The sequence below is a fragment of the Lontra canadensis genome, unplaced genomic scaffold, assembly GCF_010015895.1.
Source record: "Lontra canadensis isolate GAN:19392208 unplaced genomic scaffold, GSC_riverotter_1.0 scaffold105, whole genome shotgun sequence".
Lineage (NCBI taxonomy): Eukaryota > Metazoa > Chordata > Mammalia > Carnivora > Mustelidae > Lontra > Lontra canadensis.
Window position 1 is genome coordinate 2,555,150 of NW_022631099.1, and position 17,422 is coordinate 2,572,571.

The 17,422-nt window shown below is 52.2% G+C and overlaps 1 protein-coding gene across 2 annotated transcripts in view; it reads left to right on the forward strand.

Moving 5' to 3' along the window:
* The first annotated feature begins 815 nt into the window (after nt 1-815).
* RIMS4 (regulating synaptic membrane exocytosis 4) overlaps nt 816-17,422 on the forward strand; it is a 57,928-nt gene continuing 41,321 nt past the window's right edge. For both annotated transcript variants that reach the window (XM_032838577.1, XM_032838578.1), the window contains exon 1: nt 816-1,080. In XM_032838577.1, the coding sequence (XP_032694468.1) occupies nt 984-1,080 (97 nt within the window). In that variant the 5' untranslated portion in view covers nt 816-983. The remainder of the gene's footprint in view (nt 1,081-17,422) is intronic.

The following is a 17,422-nucleotide window of genomic DNA, read 5'->3' on the forward strand; positions in this document are numbered from 1 at the left end:
CTGAGTGCCTCTGCAGGTCTCCTTGAGAGTCAGCGTGAGTGTGTGGGTGTATCTACCTCTGTGGATCTTGTGTGAGAGTCTGAGGGTGTCCACAGGTGAAGGTACCTGTGTGGGTCTCTGGAGACCGTCAGAGGGTGTCAGGGGATGGATTCAGCAAATGTCTCTATGAGTGAGTGACTTTGTGGGTGCATCTCTCCGGGTGTTGTGAGTCTGAGGGTGTCTTGCAGAGAGAATGCACTCGTGTGGGAGCCTATCTGAGCTCCCCTGAGGGTTCACGTGGAATCTGAGGGTCTCTGAGTGGGAGGCTGAGTGCCGCGCGCCGGTCGCTCTGAGTGTGTCCCTTCTGAGCCTGTCTGCGTCCCCGGGTGAGGCCTGTCTCGGTTGGTGCCTGGACTCCTGCATCCGGGGCGAGTCTGAGGGCTGAGTGTGGGGTCGGGACAGAGCGGGGGGGCACGGCCCTGGGACCAAGGCGCAACCCGCTCGTCCCGCTCCTCCCACCGGGCGCGCACACCTGCCCCGCTGGGGGCCGTGAGAAGGGGCCCAGCCTGCGCCCTCCCGGCTCCCACGCCCCCGCGCGCGGCGCCCCCTCCCCCGGGCGGCGCCGATTGGCTGCGGCTGCGGCTCCGAGCCCGCCCCGCGCGGCCGGCTGGGGGCGCCGCGGGCCAGAGCGCTGCGCCGCCACCTCCGCCGCCGCCGCCACCACCACCATCGCCGCCACCACCGTCGCCGCCGCCGCCGCCGCCACCGCCGCCGGGAGCACAGCGCGCTTCGGGCTCCGCGCGCCGCCCGCTCCCGGCCCGCCCGCAGCCCGCCGGCCCCGCCGCGCCCGCCAGCCCCGCCGCGGAGCCCCGGCCTAGCCCCGGGCCGCCGCCACCACGCCGCGCGCCGTACTCCGCGTCAAGAATGGGGCGGCCAAGCTGCCCAAGCCGCCCGCCGCCGCGGCTGCCGCCGGCGCGGCCGAGGCGCCCGGCGCCGGCGCGGGCATGGAGCGCTCGCAGAGCCGCCTCAGCCTGTCCGCCTCCTTCGAGGCGCTCGCCATCTACTTCCCGTGCATGAACTCCTTCGACGACGAGGACGCGGGTAAGCCCGCGGCCCGCCCCCATCCCCGGTTGGGGTGTGTGTGTGTGGGGGGGTGGTCCCGGGAACCAGGGCCGGAGGACCCCTGCCCGACCCGGTGCACCCCGAGAGGGGCCCGCTCTCTCTTCCCTACCCACAGCCCTGCTCGGGATACGCCCCCACCCACGGGGCCCCAAGGTCTGCCTTCCAGCCTCCAGCCGCCCCCAGGGACCCCTAGGCCCTCTGCATTCGTCCCTTTCCCGCAGGTGGGTCCCTTAGGGTCGTCTGGACCAGCTCTGTTTACTCACCTGAGCCTGCTGGATGCCCCCTGTCTTGTTCCTGGATCCGACCTGCCACCCTCCCTCAGACTCCCTGTCGCGCCCACACCTCGAGCCCCGGGGCTTTGGCCGCCTCACCCCTGGGGCGCCGACGCGCACCCCGTCGCTGGAGGTGGCGCGCAGACCTTACCTCTCCATCTTTGTCTTGCCTGCATCCAGAGGCTCCCCCAAGACCCCCCGCCCTGAGCCCAAGGCCTTGAGCGTCCTCATTTGGCTCTCTTCCCCTTCCCCCGGAGGCTGGGGCTCCAGACTCCTGGTTCCTATCAGACTGGGGCGGACCGCGGGGAGACTGGCCGGGTACGGCCTTTCCTCCCCTCTGATCCCAGAGGGAGGCGTAGGGCGGCGCCAACTCCTCACCTGCGCACCGCCCGGAATGTGCCCGGACCTTGGGTGCTCTTGTCGCTGGAGTAGCCCTTCTCGGTGGGCTGAACCCGGCCACCATCTAGCGGCCCAAACCTCGCGCTCCCGGGCCTGCGCGCAGCCTCAGCCAGAGCCCGAGGGGCGGGGAAATGTAGGGAAACCTGCTCTTTGGGGCCCTGGAACCAGGCAGAGGGAACCTGAGGGCTCCAGGTAGATTTCTGTGGTGAGGAAGCCAATCCACCAACAGGTGGGGTAGCAAGAGGGCTTGGGTGAGAGTTCCCCAAGGAGCGGCAAATTGGGAGTCAGAACCAGGTTCCAGTCTTGCTTTACTTATTAGCTGTGACCTTGGGCAAGTCATGTCACCCGTAGCCTCAAATCCTCATCTGTAAAATGGGATAACAGCGCCCAAGACACATGATGCAGTTAAAAGTGTTTTCTGAAAATCTGATGTAACAGAAGCTGAACATCTGAGAGTATTTGAGTTCAGTGAGAGGACAAAACGGAGAGGGGCGTTTGTGGTGGGGAGGAGCAAAATGGCTTCACGGACACTTTTGAGAACCTGACGAAAATATAGACTATCTCTTCCAAACATACACATATGAACCATCCTCAAAATTTTGTCTGCAGTTTTAGGGCATTTATGGGTCCTGCTTAAGACTCTCTGCCTGCAGGGACCCTTGTCTGCTCTCCCAAGTTATCTGGTGAGACATGGGATGAAGTGGTGGGTAATGGGTGTCCACCTCTTCCTGCTGGAGCAGGATGCAGGCAGGTGGGGGGGGAAGATTCTCCGGAAGACTTTGTTGGCCTAGTGAATGAATGAGGGGTACGTGAGGCAGACTCCCGACAGACCTAGAGTTGGGGGTGGGTTAAAGATGGTTATTGCAAAGCCATTTTACAGAATCACCATTTTATGGAAAAAGTGAGTGAGGCTCAGAGCACTGATGAGCTTGATGTAGCTGGGGGAGGTCACTATTCTGGACAGGGCAAAATGAGAGGAAGTGGGGAGGCTGGCTAACACAGGCCTGCACTGGAGGAGATCAGGTTAGCATGAGGGCTGGGAGAGGGACCCCCACCAGGACAGGTGAGCTGACTCTTCCTCCCTTCGCCTAACGGTCAGGGACTCGCCTGAAGTTCAGCAGGCCGCTTGGGTCTCAAGAGGCCGGTGGGGCAGGAGCAGGGGTTTGTAGGAGCAGGGACCCTTAGGTTTTTTTTTCCTCCTAAGTCATGCTCGGTGTCCTGGATCAGGTTATCATTGCTGGTTGCAGGCAATGAAGTCAGAATAGAGAACTTCATGTAGTAGTAGAGATTTTTTTTTTTTTTTTTGAAGACCTACCTGATGTTTTTTCCAACAAGTTTCTTCAAATTCTTGTTTTTGCACTTGAAAGAGACCTAGAAATCATCCTGTCCAACCCCTTTTTGCCCTCAGATGAATATGTGTGTGTTTCTGTGTGTGTGTGTGTGTGTGTGTGTGTGTGTAACCCAAGGTCACCCAACGAAGTAGGCACAGAGCTGAGACTAAAATCAGGTTTCTGGTTCTCTTTCCAGTAAACTACTAACCTTCTCTCTGAAAGAGGATTTTTTTCAAAAGCCAAATCTCACTGTGTGGAAAACGGTTCCCAGGTGAGGGGGTCCCAGGGAAGGGCTGACAGCCAAGAGTTTGCTGTGGGCATCTTGTGCTCATTGTCTGCTCATCTTAAGGGATGCTTTGAGTTTGGGAGGGGGAGGGAGATAGTCAAGTTTCATTTCCAGGAGACTAATGAAGTGTCTGGGAAAAATCGGAAGTAAGAAACGTTGTCTTGGTGCTTAATTTCTCTTGTTCTTCTCAAAGTCATTAATTTTCTCCTAAAAAAAGCCTTTTGGATTTATTCTTTTAGAACAGCCCCGTGCTGAACTAATTTCTAAAAGCAGTTTGAATAATCTGTCACATACTGGACAGAGACTGCTTCGGTAGGAGGGCTACTAGACCTGGCTTCGCTCCGCCTTCCTCTTCCCTGATCCCTCCTCTGGCCCATTAATGCCAGGCTGTCTGATGGCTCAGAGGTGTGTCCGTGATGGCTTCTGGCTCGTCTAGGTGCCTACTCTTTGATGCTGCTTCCAGATCCTGTGGAATGCATCTTGTCCATCACCCAGGTTGAGCCAGAGCCATCTGAGGGCTTTACCTGCCCCTTCAGCTGGTTTCCTGAGAAACTGTGAGAAGCCTATCTCATTAGTCTTAACTGGGCCAGAGTACTTTCCTGTATTGGGCTTGGGAGCCTTGGACGTTTTGTGAGCATAGGAAGCTGCTCTTTCCTCCCCCCCCCTCCCTGAGGCTCAGGATGCTGATCACTGTAGGCTCCTAGAATTCCTCCCAAGGAGCTTCTTCCCTCTCTTTGTGCTCTGAACTCATTTCTTATGCTGCCTTTGTCCCTTTTCCAAAGATGCTGGGGACTTTAGAGAGACATGACCTGGGGGCATAATTGGGTAGGTGTCATCATTGCTCAGCCTTGTTGGCACTGGCTTTGTAACTGGGGAGTTAGATGCATGACCTCAGCTTTTTCATCTGGATGAGGAATAAAATAATAGCGTGGACCACATAGGATGACCTGCATAGGGTGAACATTTTTAAAATGATTACCTTTCGAAAGGCATCCTCCTAGGTATTTTAAAGATATTAATTCTTTCCTCATAGCAACCCTATAAAATTAACATTTAACATCCCCATTTTCAGATAAGAAAACTGAGGCACAGAGAATATTCATTCAAGGTCACTCAGCCAGAAGTGAGGGAGTTAGGATTTGAACTTGAGGTATCTGACTGAAACATCCCTGCTTTTGATTATTATATTGTTTGTGGTCTGCAAAGGGCTTAGTACAGTATCTGGCACGAGGTGGGCTCTCAGTAACAGTTAGCTATCATGTAATTATCAAATAAGACTTGTTTTTGAGCATGACTGTAAAAAAGAATCTGTGGGATCTCAAAATGTTAGCTTTTATAATTTTTAGAAGCTAATTTTGTTGCATTGTTGTAGCTGTTAAGGCAGTGTTGGATGCTCTTTTTTTGGCAGGGGTTTAAAGACGGGGATTTGGGGGGGCTTGCATGTGGAACAAGAGGGTGGGGAGCGGTCCAACTCCCTGTTTCCCTGTTCTTCCTGAACAGTTAGTTTTCATCACATCTATAGTCCTACCCCTGCTGTGGTGCACTGGGGCATGGCTGGGGAGCAAGGGTGTCTCCACTTTCCAACAAATGCCAAAGGGCGTTGTTAATATCAGTGTCTGGAATTGATGATGGTGTCCCCGAGTCTCACCAAGTGGTTTTAGCATCCAATTCTCCCTGGTCTGGGAGAAGGGCGGAGAAGCCGGAGCAGCAAGCTCTGATTTGCCCATAGGATGCTTCGATCCAGCACAGGAGGAAGTTACCATGGCAACACTGGGCCGGCTACCGGTCCCTCTCTTAGCGGTTAGGGCCACATCTCTGGGCTGCAGAGCCCTTCACTGCACCACCCTCTTCCGTTCAGGCCACATTTGGTGGCTGGGGTGGTATGGTAGATGGATCCCACAACTAGTACCAAAGCCCACTCCCTCTGTTTTTGGACAGAGGGAAATGGAGGGGTTGTCTGTGTTTCTTCTCCTGGATTGTGGGGTGGAGATGCCTGTATCTTGCCAGACAGATCCCCGGAGGGGGAATTAGAGCTCTAATTCTTGCCCACACCGAGGCACCTGGAATGATAGCACTGGACCTCCCTACACGCCCCCCCCGACCCCCAATTTACTCCATTTGGCAGAGTTTTCTTTCCCAGACCAAGTGCGAATTTTTGTCCTTGAAATTTGACCTGATCTTTTTCTGAGAAACAAAATGTCATGCTGTTCCACCCCTTTAGTGCTAAGAGGGTGGATGGGAAGGGAGTACTTGAGCCCCAGAGGGGGTTAGGGCTGAGTGGATAAGGGCGGATGGTGAGGGAGAGGCCTTAAAGCATCCTTTGGGATCAGGTCCACTTCAGGTGTGAGCCTGAGGTTTTGAAGCCTCCATTCCCACCCTCTTTTCTAGGGCACACCACTTCCTGTCCCCTCACCCCCCTCCCGCTCCCTCCCCCAGTTTACCACCAAGTGCTGTCATCTTCTTTGGTTTTGGGAGTTGGGCAGAACTCTTTTAAATTTGGGTGACTGAGGCATGGTAAAGAATTGACCCAACGTTCCCCTGGTTCATGTCATGGGGTGGGATGAGAGTATGAACCCAAACCACTTTATCTGAATCAAATTATCCTGAAAGAAGCATCTCGGAAAAATCGGGTGCCTGGGGATTCAGCCCCTCCTCCGCTCCCCAGCGCACTGCCCTGCAGATCTGCCTGGATGCCTCTAGCGCTCTTTCCTTAAATCCCTCTCCATCCGCCCCCCCCACCTTCTCTGTCCCCAGGCAGCCAGACTCCTGGCTCCGGCTTCCTGGAGTTTGCAGAGGCAGGAAGGCCTGTCTGGTTCCGTTGGGTGGGAAGCGGCAAGGAGGGCTCCAGGCGCCTCAGGCTGCTCCCTGGGAGGGTGGTGCTCTGGCTCGCTCCCCACCCGCCTGGGCCCGAGGCGTAGCCGGTTCTGCCGGCAGGCTGAGTGAGGGCGGGGCGGAGGTGTGGAGGAGAGCCGAGTGTGAGCGCCTCGGAGTCAGCTGACCTGCTCTCCAGGCTCTGAGCCTTTTACTTTGCCTCCTCAAACGTCTTTTCATTACGACCTTAACAACCATCGTTTCAGCATTTCTTTTAAGAATTGTTGGAAAAGTGCCACTTGTGGAGAATGTGTTCTCAGGGGTACACACGCGTCCTGCCCTGTAATCTGTGCCCCCCGCCCCCTCCAAGGCTACTCACAATCCCACGGTCTTACTCTCAGAGCTCCAGGTTCCCTAGCGCCAGTCACCTGGAGGGACCACACTGCAAACTCCTCTCTCCCCCACCAGTTTACTCCATGGGGCTGGCACTGGATTCCACTGTGGCTCTGGGGCCTCAGACAGGTCCTTTAGTCTTCCCTGGCCTCAGTTTCCTCTTCGAGAAAAAAGGGTTACTTATCCTTGTCTGAGCATTGCTTAGGATGGTAAAAATAAAATGACTGAAAGTGTTGCTTGGCTATGCTCTGTGCATTCCATGATCTTACCGAATCCTATAGCAACCAGAAGGGATTGCTACTGTTGCAGATGTACCCATTTTGCTGACGAGGGAAAGCCCGGCAGCTTGGAGTCATTTAGTGACTCGCTTGGGTGGCACAGTGGTGATTCAGCCTGAGGTGTGTTTGACTCCAGAGGCCACCCTCTGCCTCTTGGCATGAACCCAGAGTCCAGGTGGGAGAGGGCTGTGCACGCCCTGGGGGCTGTGCTTGTGCTGGCAAGTAACAGCAAGTGACAGAGGCTGGGGTGTGTGGGGTCCTGTTCAGATTCACACGTGCCCCTCCAGGGTCCACCGTCCCACTACAGTCCACCCCAGTCCGCTGGATCGACTTTCTGGGCTTCTTTTCCTGGGTGATCCCCATCACTGGGCTGCCTGGCCTTCTTGAAGAATCCAGTTGTCTGCCGTGGCCCTAGGGGCCGAGCCATCACCTGCCTCTCTAGACCGATGTAGGCCAGTGCTGGATTATATTTAACGCTGTGCTATTTCCACTTGACAGCTCCAGAGCGTCATCCCCCCTCCCATTTTCTCCTTCCTCCCTCCTCCCTTTCTGATTCACTCGGAAACTGACGTGGCTGATGTCAGCGCCTTATTCTTAGCCCCCGTAATTGTAACTGCATTTAGCAGTGCGCACTTCATTAACGGTTTCTGCGATGGGGGAGTGAGATGACTGCGTGCCTGGGCAGGGACACGGGTGGGGGGGTGAGGAGCTGTGCAGGGACCCTGGCCAGCTGCCTCTTCTGGCCGGACTGACTGGGTGGGTTCCAGGCCTCACTTCTCAAGACTGGAAGTCTTCAGGAGAGCATCAGGTCCAGTCCCCTCATTAGGCAAGGAGGGAAACTGAGGCTCAGAGAGGCAGAGTGGTTTGCCAAGGTCATGTGTTAAGGATCCAGGACTCTGGCCTCTGAGTCCAGGCTTTCTTCCTTGGTATCTACTTATTAACCAATATTTAATTGGCTGCTCAGTGCCTAACAGTATTCTAGGTGCTGAGGATGTATTGGGGAACAAGGCAGACATGGTCTCTGTGCTCATGGAGTTATGTTCTGTGGTGGGGGAAGCAGACAATAAACAGGGAAGCAATTAAAAAATAAGTAATTTCAGGTCGTGTTAAGTGAAATGAAAATAAAACTGTTGGGATAGCGGATAAGAGTAGGTGAGGTAGGCAGGGGAGGCTCACTGAGGAGGTTACATTTGAGTTGAGGCCTAAATAACAGCCAGCAGTGGGCCTCTGAGGGGGAGGGTGATCCAGGCAGTAGCAGCTGCTGGTGCAAAGGCCCTGAGGTCAGTGTGAGTTTGGGTGTTTATGGAACAGAAAGCAGACCAGTGTGGTTAGAGAGAATGGGTGAGGGGAGACAAGGTCAGAGACATAAGCTGGGAGCAGATCATTCAACCTTGCAGCCAATCAGGAGTATCAGGTGGGGAAACCACGGTCCAACATGGAAGAGAAAATGCCCCCTAACCGTGTAAAGTCAGAAAGAAGCCGAGAACTCATGCCTCCTGAACCCCTGTCCTTTTTTGTTCCTTGGACATAGGTGGCTGCGCCTTTAAATGCATCATTTGGCTTCTTTTCACCCTGTAGTCTGGGCAGGGCTCTTTCTGCCCTGCCCCCCACCCTGCCCACCTCCCCTTCTTGATTCTCACCTGACCCAGCTTTATAGCTCTCTAAGCTGATATAGCTGTGAGAGACCTCAGGGAGCTTCTCTTGTAGGATGGAAAGAACATGGCTACATGGCTTTGAAATCTGACAGACCTGAATTCTCATCCTGCTTCTGCCACTTCTAAGTTGTGTGACTCCGGGCAAGTGGCTTTCACTCTCTGGGGCTCAACTTCCTCATCTCTAAAACGGGGGAGGCATTCTTCAAAGGGTTATTGTGTGGGATACGTGACGTGATGCACAGAACTCACCTAGTCCAGAGCAGGGCGTGCGGAATGGAGGTTTCCTTGGTTACAGGGATGAATGAGATCGTGTGTTTCATGCTGAGCACATAGTAGATGCTCAGTTAGGGGGAGCTGCTGCTGTTGTGGTTGTTCCTGTCAGTTTCAGTGGGTCAGAATAACCTAAGGGACTAGTGAAATCACCAATTGCTGGTGCCACCCCAGCATGTTTCATTCAATTTGGAGTAGAAGAAGAGCATCTTATTTTTAAGAAAGTCCCAGGTGATGCTGATACCAATGCTGCTGCTCCAGTGACCCTACCTTGAGAACTGCTGGGTTAGGGAAGAAAGATGGAGAGAAATGAAGGGTTCTTCTCCACTTAGGATGTCTCCTGCCTACCTGTGTCTTAGATGTGGGGACGCTGGATACCAAATTCAGGAGCTAGGAATAGTCTTCAGGTGTTCCTATCACCAGCACATGGTTCTAGATCAAATGAGCCTCCAATGCCCTGCTTTGTACCGGGTTTAATACATGGGACCCCATAAATCCTTTTGGAAGTCATCAAGATAAATGATAAATGAGTCGACATGAATAACACATCAGGTCTTAATATCCTTTTGTGGGATATCAGGCTCAGACAGTTCGGGGATTCTGAGGGGTTCATGTCTAGCATCTGTACCAGAGGGAACAGGACACAGTCCCTTTCCTGAATTGGAGAAAGGCAGGGCTATGTCTTAAAACCAGGAGGTTCATTTGAGGACAAGGCTCTGCTGGGAAGAAGTAAATCAAAGGAATCATCGATGTAAAGGGGCAAAATGCTTGGAAATGCTACCAAGGGAATTTACTGAGTCAGTTAATTTAGATGTTTCTAAGAAAAGGGTCGCTGGTAATTTTCGAGGGAAGGTTTGAGATTTAGCTCAGGTTGGAGGAAGTAGGGGACAAACCTTATTATGTGATAAGGTTCCCACCCAGGCCTATGAAAGTCTGAGTCTGAAGACAAAGGCATTTACAGATAGTTTCCAGGTGGGACTTGTCTTAAACTGATAGGAAACACTCCAAGAGGGGTGGCTCAGGGTCATAAAAGAACCCAGGCTTTGGGTTTGAGTCTCTGCCGTGTACTGGCTGAAGCTATTTTTTTTTTTTTAAGATTTTATTTATTTATTAAAAAAAAAAAAGATTTTATTTATTTATATTTGACAGAGAGAGCATGAGCTGGGGGTGGGGTTTGGGGAGAGGGAGAAGCAAGCTCCCCGCTGAGCAAGGAGCCCACCCTAGAGCGCCACTCCAGGACTCTGAGATCATGACCTGAGCTGAAGGCAGAGGCTTAACCGCTTAATAAACTGAGCCACTTCAGCACCCCACCCCCAAGATGAGTCTCTTAACTGTGATATGTAACTGTTCTGCTCAGCCTCATCCTTTGCAAAATAGAGTGATAACTTTCACCTTGTGAGAATTAGAGATAATGTATGTACTGCTCATAGGGCATCCAGGAAATGGAAGCTTCTGCCTTTCCTGCTAGGGTTGACTGCCCAGGTGCAGGACTGGCAGGATGGTGGGCGCGCACATCTGGGGTTGGGCCTTGTGGCTCTGGTCTGGATACTGGTGTTCACTGTGGTCTGAGGGGAGCCCTAGAGGCTGCATGAGGAGTCAGAAGGGGTCTCTGTTCAGCCGCTGAATTTCAGTGTCTTCACTAGCCATGTCCCTTTGTCTTTTGGGCCTCAGAATTACCACCTGCAGAACGAGGGTGGTCTAGTGGGCTTGTTTATTACGTACAACCAGAGTCTCCCAGAAAACAGGACACTGGCTCAGTCCCCTCCCCCACCCCCCCGCCAATGTCCTCCTTTGGATGTCTCCCCACCTCAGCTACAGCCCCTCTGTGGTCATTTTTATCCCCAGAGCATCCCCTCCTGCTACAGTTTCTCTCTGGCTGGTCCTTGGCTGATCGGTCAAGGAGTACTTTTGAAAAGATTAAGTGCTGTTTGCAGTAGGTAATAAATGCAGATGGTGTAGCATTTACAAGCCGTGAAAAGTGTCCTGGGCACCTCCGTCCTCTGACTCTCCCAGGACAAACACTGTTTCCAGCTCTTTCTGCTGTTACTGATATGTTACAGTAAACAGGCCAGGCAGCACCAGTGGACACCCAAGGGGGAGCATCAGCCTCCTCCCACCTCAGCCACCCAGGCCCACCCTCAACACCGTCGTGGGCTTGTAGGCTGCCAGCTTTTTCTTTCTTTTCCAGATACCACATTCTAACTAGGCACTTGTGGCGGTGTTTAGCTCTGTGCCAGGCACTGTGAAGGTGTGGGAGTGGTCAGCTTAGACTGGGCAGTATAGCTTGGTGATGGTTATGATACAGACTCTGCAGCCTCATGGCCCGGGTTTGAAAACTGGCTTTGCTGCTTATTGTCTGTGTGTCCTTGAGGAAGTTAGTTAGCTTTGCTGAACCTCAGTTTCCAGGACTATAAAATGGGTTAATAATAACCCCTCCCTGCTCTGAAGCTATCATGAGGATTAAATGAGTAAATATTTGTAAAGTGCTTCATAGGGAGCCTACACACAGTAAAAGTCTGTCAAGAGTGTCCGCTGTTACTGTCTTAGAGCCTCCCAGCTGGAGTCCCTCTGAAGTCATCTGCTCATCTTCATGCGAGGCCCAGAGGGGTATTGCATGGTTTACCCAAAGGCTCACAGCAGGTCTGTGGCAAAGCCAGGAATATAACTGATGGTTCTGTATTTCCCAGCCAGGGCCATTTCTTCTCCTATGAGGTACCCCAAGTGACTACCTTGGACCCTATTTCCACGTGAAGCTTTAAGTCCTCACCCTCTATCTCCAGCACTTGGTGTCCCTGGGAAATCCTGCCTGGAGTCACCTGGGGAGTGGGTGGGAGGATGTGTCCTAATTGGGGCCTGTAATGGAAATTAGTTAGTTCCTCAGCAAACGTCTCAAGAAACATCTTTTCATCTGCCCAGGCCCAACACCAAGACTGGACCAGGTGCCTCTGGGGCCGCCCAGGCCAGCCTGTCCCCAAGCCATCTGGTCCCAGGAATCTGGCACTTTTGCCCATCCTCTGTTGGGTGCGCTGAGTTCTGGGAGAGGGACCCCCACACTGGGAAGCCTGGCCCTGTTGGCAATCAGGTGGGTGCCGCTAGCTTGGGAGGAATGAACAGGAGACGTATGCTCAGGCTCCTCCCAGGAGTCTTCAAGGGGAAAAGATTATAGGAGAGGGGAGAACTCTTCCCTCTTGTCGCTGCTGTCTCAGCCTGAGACATGGGCTCTTGTGCAGGTGAGGGGCTGTGCGGTGCTCTCGGGAGGCCTGTGAGAAGGATGCATGACAGCAGGAAAAGGAGCAGTTAAAGCTGGGTCCTCAGCTGCAGCCTGATTTGGGGGAAGTTCTTGGGAGCAGGTAGCATTGCAGAGTTGACTGGTCGCCTGTATTCCCATATCAGTCATTGGCTATGGGCAGTCCTGAAGGTCAGGACATAACTTTTTGGGAAAGTCGCTCCCATCTAAGAGCAGTTCACAGAAGGGGAAGCTGGGAGCCAGGACCTGCAGCTACTCGCAGCAGCCATGGGTTGGGTGTCCTGCTTGGTGAAGGGGATCTGGCTGACCTGGGGACTTCTAGCTGAGCAGTGTCCACCCCTAATTCAGGTCACCCTCCCCACAGTTCCACAAGGTGTGTGTGATCATTGCAGCAGGTGGGCTGGAAGAATCAAGTACCTTGACTTGGCTGTGGTCATACAGCTAGTGAAGGCTAGCACAGGGCTTCACATCCTGGTGTGTCTCCCAACACTTACGGTCTTTCCCAACACTCTGTACTGCATTTCTTTTTTTCTTTTCTTTCTTTCTTTCTTTTTTTTTTTTTTTTTTTGTGAATGTGTTTGTATAAGCTTCTTAATGGGTTTCTGAGTATGTCTTTGAAGGGTGTCTTTCTTGATATTCAAGCCTTTCAGGTTTGACAGAACATTTTTGTCTGTTTGATCTCACTTGATTGTCATGGAAAGTTGGCCCTGTTTCCAGAGAGGTGGGCTAGGGTCCTCACAGCCTGCCTGAAGGGAAAGGTTAAGGGGTAGCTGATTTGTCATGGAATGAGCCCTGGCTTTGTCATAAGAAAGCCTGGATTTGAGACCCCATATCTGCCAGGTTGCCAGTTGAGTGACCCTGGGCAAGTCATTCTCCTCTTTGAGCCTTGCTTTCCTCTTCAGATGAGCAAATCCGTGGCTGTAAGCCACAGGTAGCCCTGCAGGTATTCTAATAATACTGCAAGGACTTGGCAAGGCTTTGACTGGTGTGGGTGTGGGGTGTTCAAAACTAGGGCTGACTTCTGCCATGTATGTACAGGGAACAGTCTCAAATTAGGACCTATCTGTCAGATGGGCACAGTGACATTTACCCTGCTGTCCAGGTTTGGGTTCCCCCAGAAGCAGGTCCCAAAACAAGGCTTTGAGTACAAGTATTAGGATGGGCCACATGAAATTGCTATTTTTAGGGGTTAAAACAGTTGTATGTTGTTTGTGTGGTTCATGGAGGTGATGGATGAAACTGCAGGAGAGGCATTAGAGAAAGTGAGTCAGGGAATGGTGTGAGGAAACAGTGTGTTATCTGCCAACTTGCCCCTAACTGAGGGCAAGTGGAGTTGAGACTTGCTGGGGCCTTCTGGGCCAGACAGTGGAATTTTAGTCTTTGTGGACCATAAGGTCTCTCTTACCACTGCTCACACAGTTGGAGCTCAAAAGCAGCCCCAGAGAATATGTAAATGGATGGGTGAGGCTGTGTTCTAATAAAACTTTATTTACAACAATAAGCAGTGAGCTAATTTAACTCGTGGGCGTTAGTGTGCAGAACCCTGGAGTCGAACATGAGCCTTGGTTATCCCATCTAGGGGTGAGGGAGCTGGGGTATTTATACCAGTTCCTGTCAGTCATGGCTTGGGGGCCATGGCGGCTGGGCTGGCGATATTCCTTCCAGTTGTTTGCAGCCGGCTACCAGGAGGGGGCCCTCAGGCCAGGGAGTATATAGTTCCTGGACCAATGGTCACTGACAGTAGTGAAGTAGTGAAGGTGAGGGCTACAGGACAGGGGACCACCAGCATTGCTCATGCCAGCTCAGGGGCATGGCTGTGTTTGAAGAGTGGACTGGAAAGAAGGTGGCCGGATGAATACATTTTTGGGTCGGGTCAGATTATTTCACTTCCTGTTTCCAGGCTTTCCAGCCGTTTGTTACTTTCAGGAAAAATTGGCTCCTCTATTCTCAGCAGTTTTGTTTTCATTGTCTACCTCCATGCCTCTGCTTCAGATCCCTTTACTGGGATGCCCGCCCTCCCACCCCTCCCTCCCTTCCCTACAGGGCTCCAATGCCACTGCCTCCAGGAAGCACACCTGTCTTCTCTCACACGGAGTTGATCTTGCAAAGTGCGGCTTCTCTCATGCTTCCACTGCCACACCGAGAGACCCTCCAGGGCAGGGACTGTGTGATTCCCTGTCTGCATCCCCCCCATTGACCTGGGAAAGGTGGAGCTGAATCCCAAACCCTTCCCTCCCTCCTATGCTCCCTACACTCTCCACTTTTCCCTTTTTTCCACCAGAACTCGCTGAGGGGCCAGGCCCTGTCCTAGGTGCTGAAGAGCCGGGAAATGCCCCGTCTTTGCTGGTCTCATGGAGTTTACAGTCTGGTGGGAGGAGGGGTTAGGCATTATATTACTCAAAGGAATAACTAAAATTCGATCACTACTGTGGTGAGTGCCGTACAAGACAACTGGAGAGTGCCAGGAAAGGCTGGAGCTGGGAGGACTGACCTGTCCTGGTTGGGAGGAGAAGGGGGTGGGGACGGCTAAGCTGAGACCTAAGGGATGAGTAGATGAGTTTGCCAGGCACAGGAGGTGGGAGTGAGATAGGATGCCATATGCTGAGAGGACAGACTTGGGAGTCAGTTTTGAGAGTGGGGGGGCTTCAAATCCTGGATTCTCTCAATCTGTGTCTTTGTTTTCTACCTCTTTTTTTTTTTTTTTTTTTTTTTGGTGGTGGTGGGTTTTTTTTTGTTTGTTTGTTTGTTTTGTTTTGTTTTGTTTTGTTTTTTTGTATTTTCCAAATTTTCTACAATGGATGTGTCATGGTGAAAATTGAGGGCTTCAGAGTCTGGAGACCACACTCGCAATGGTAGTTGTGTGACCTTAACCATGTGATTTAATCATGTTCTGCTTCTCCTCCCTCTGCAAAATGGGGATAATCTAGTGGTGATTAATACATGCTACCCCTCACATTCTGACACTTCCCCTCCATTAATTTATTCAAGCCTCACAACCACTCTGTGAGCTAGGTACTATCACTATGCCTGTTTTATAGCTGAGGAAACAGGATTAAGTATGTTGCCCAAGATCACCCAACTGGTAAGAGTCAGAGGCAGGATTCAGACCCAGCTGTGTGACTCCAGAATCTGACTTTAACCACTTGGCTCTACCACCTACTTCACAAGGTAAGAATGAAAATCAAAGAGAGGACACCTGTCAAACCTTTAGCATAGTGCCTGACACTCAGTTAGTGCTCTATAAATACTGGCTCCTGTTCTTACTGGGAGCTGTGTAAAGGCCCTGTGGTGGGAGGGGCACATGGTGTTTTGAAAGCCCAGGGAAGGGAGCATGTAGTTGGCAAAGTATCAGGACTGGCTCATACTAGATCTTTTAAGTCAAGAATCCTAGACTTGAGCTTATAGACAGTTGAGCCCCTGTTGGGTTTTTCACAGGGAAGCCACAGACTCAAAATCTATGGTTTGCAAAGATTCTCTGGCTGCAGGCGGGATGAATGGAGCCAACAGGCCCAGGGATGGCTCCTTTTGGTTATAGCGACTATCCTTAAATGGGTCTGACCATTCCAGCATTAAATCCACAGACTGTGGCAGTGAAGATCTTCCAGTGTCTGGGCTGGCTGCGTGGGCTAGAGCGCAAGACACGAAAAAGTCAGGAGTGTGTCACCAGCCTGGTCTGGTGATGCTGGGAGGCTGGGAAGTGCTGGTTTGAAGGCAGGAACAAATTACTCTCCTGGAGGTGAGGCCGGGCCAATTCCTGCCGTGTTGCATTATTAAATTTGTAATCTTCATTTTTATACTTCCCAGCAGTGAATAAGAACCAAATTTAAAATGCCGGCTTTACATTTCTGGAATGAAGCTCTTTGTCAAGAACTCTTGAAACCCATAATTTCTCTCCAGAGGTGAATGTCTATGTCTTAAAAAAATATTAAAATTAAAACATAAAAGAATGTCACTGTTGTAGGTAGAGTTTGAACTGGAAGGGTTGTCTGAAACCCCAGCCCCGACCAGGAATCGGGAGTGGGCCTTCTCTGGGGCCACCCTAGAAACAAACCCCTAAATCTGGGCTTTGCCAGGGAAAAGAGGGGAGAGAAGCCTTATGTTCACCTCACCCCCAAGTACTTGGCAAATCTGTTGATTTTTGAAAGGGTTTGGTAAAAATGAGGACACAGTCCCTGAAAGAATGGAGCCACGTGAGGCTGTGGTAAGTTTTCTTGTACCTGTGTGGGTGAGTGGTAACCCTGGCTGCTGGGCAAGCCATGGGCCTTGCTGTTACTGCCCTCATACCTGCCCAGAAGGGCCCTGATCTGGGGCCTGCAGCATTATTGGGCAGCTCTCTGGGCGAGGAACCTATAGATGTAGGGGCCATGCCCACCTGGACCCCTCCTTATCCTCAGGGTATGTGGGACCCTGGAATTTTGTGTCCAGATGGCCCTAAGTCATCTTCTTGGGTGTGTCCAGACCCCTTCCCTAGGTCCATCCTTCCGAGGGTGGAGTCTGCCCATTGCTGGTGTCCCATTAAGTGGCTTCACAGTAGCTGTTTGTGGAGGTGAGGACAGAACACAGATGTGCAAAGTGGGCCCCTTTATATGAGGGGGTGGGGATGAAGGAGGGCCAGGCTGCAGCTGAGGGCCGGCTCCCTCCTCACTCCATATTCAGCCATGGAACACTGTGGATTCTAAATTTGAACCTGGGCTGGACTTCAAGGTCATTATGTAGGCCTATTTGTCAGGATAGAAGGATAGAGCATATTTTATTTAATAGCCTCATTTATAACTTTTAAATATTTAGAATAAGTATGAGGGCCTCCATGTACTCTTGCCCTGGGCCCCACAATATTAGGGGCGGGGGTGGGCGGTGGCCTTTGTGTCCTTCTCTGAACCGAGAGTGAGACCAGCCCAGGGATGATCCTTCTCATGGTCCCATTTGTGGTGCACATGGCTTGCATGGGACGTTTGTGCAGTTAGAGAAGAACACTTCTCACACCCAGCCTGGGTGACTGAGTAAAGAGATGGCACCTCCTATAGAGGGATGAATCAGAAAAAGGCCCCCCTTCTCCAGCGCCAGCTCAGGAAGACAGGCTGTATTTCTGCCCTGGGCCCACCCTCTGTTGGCACCTTTATACCGACAGCAGCTTGCCCCATAGTCCGCAGGGCCCCCTGAACCTGAACCAGAGAGGAGCCGTGGGCAAGACCATAGGGAGAGTGCTGAAACTGTGGGGTCCCTAGAGAATCATTACGTCATCTTACGTTTCTCATAATCATCCTCGTGATAGCAAACGTTTAATTTTGTTTCATACACGCGAGGTACTCTGAGCACTTTCCCTGGATTATCCTATGAAACATCAGCATATGAAGGGGGCAGAATTGTCCTACCCATTGT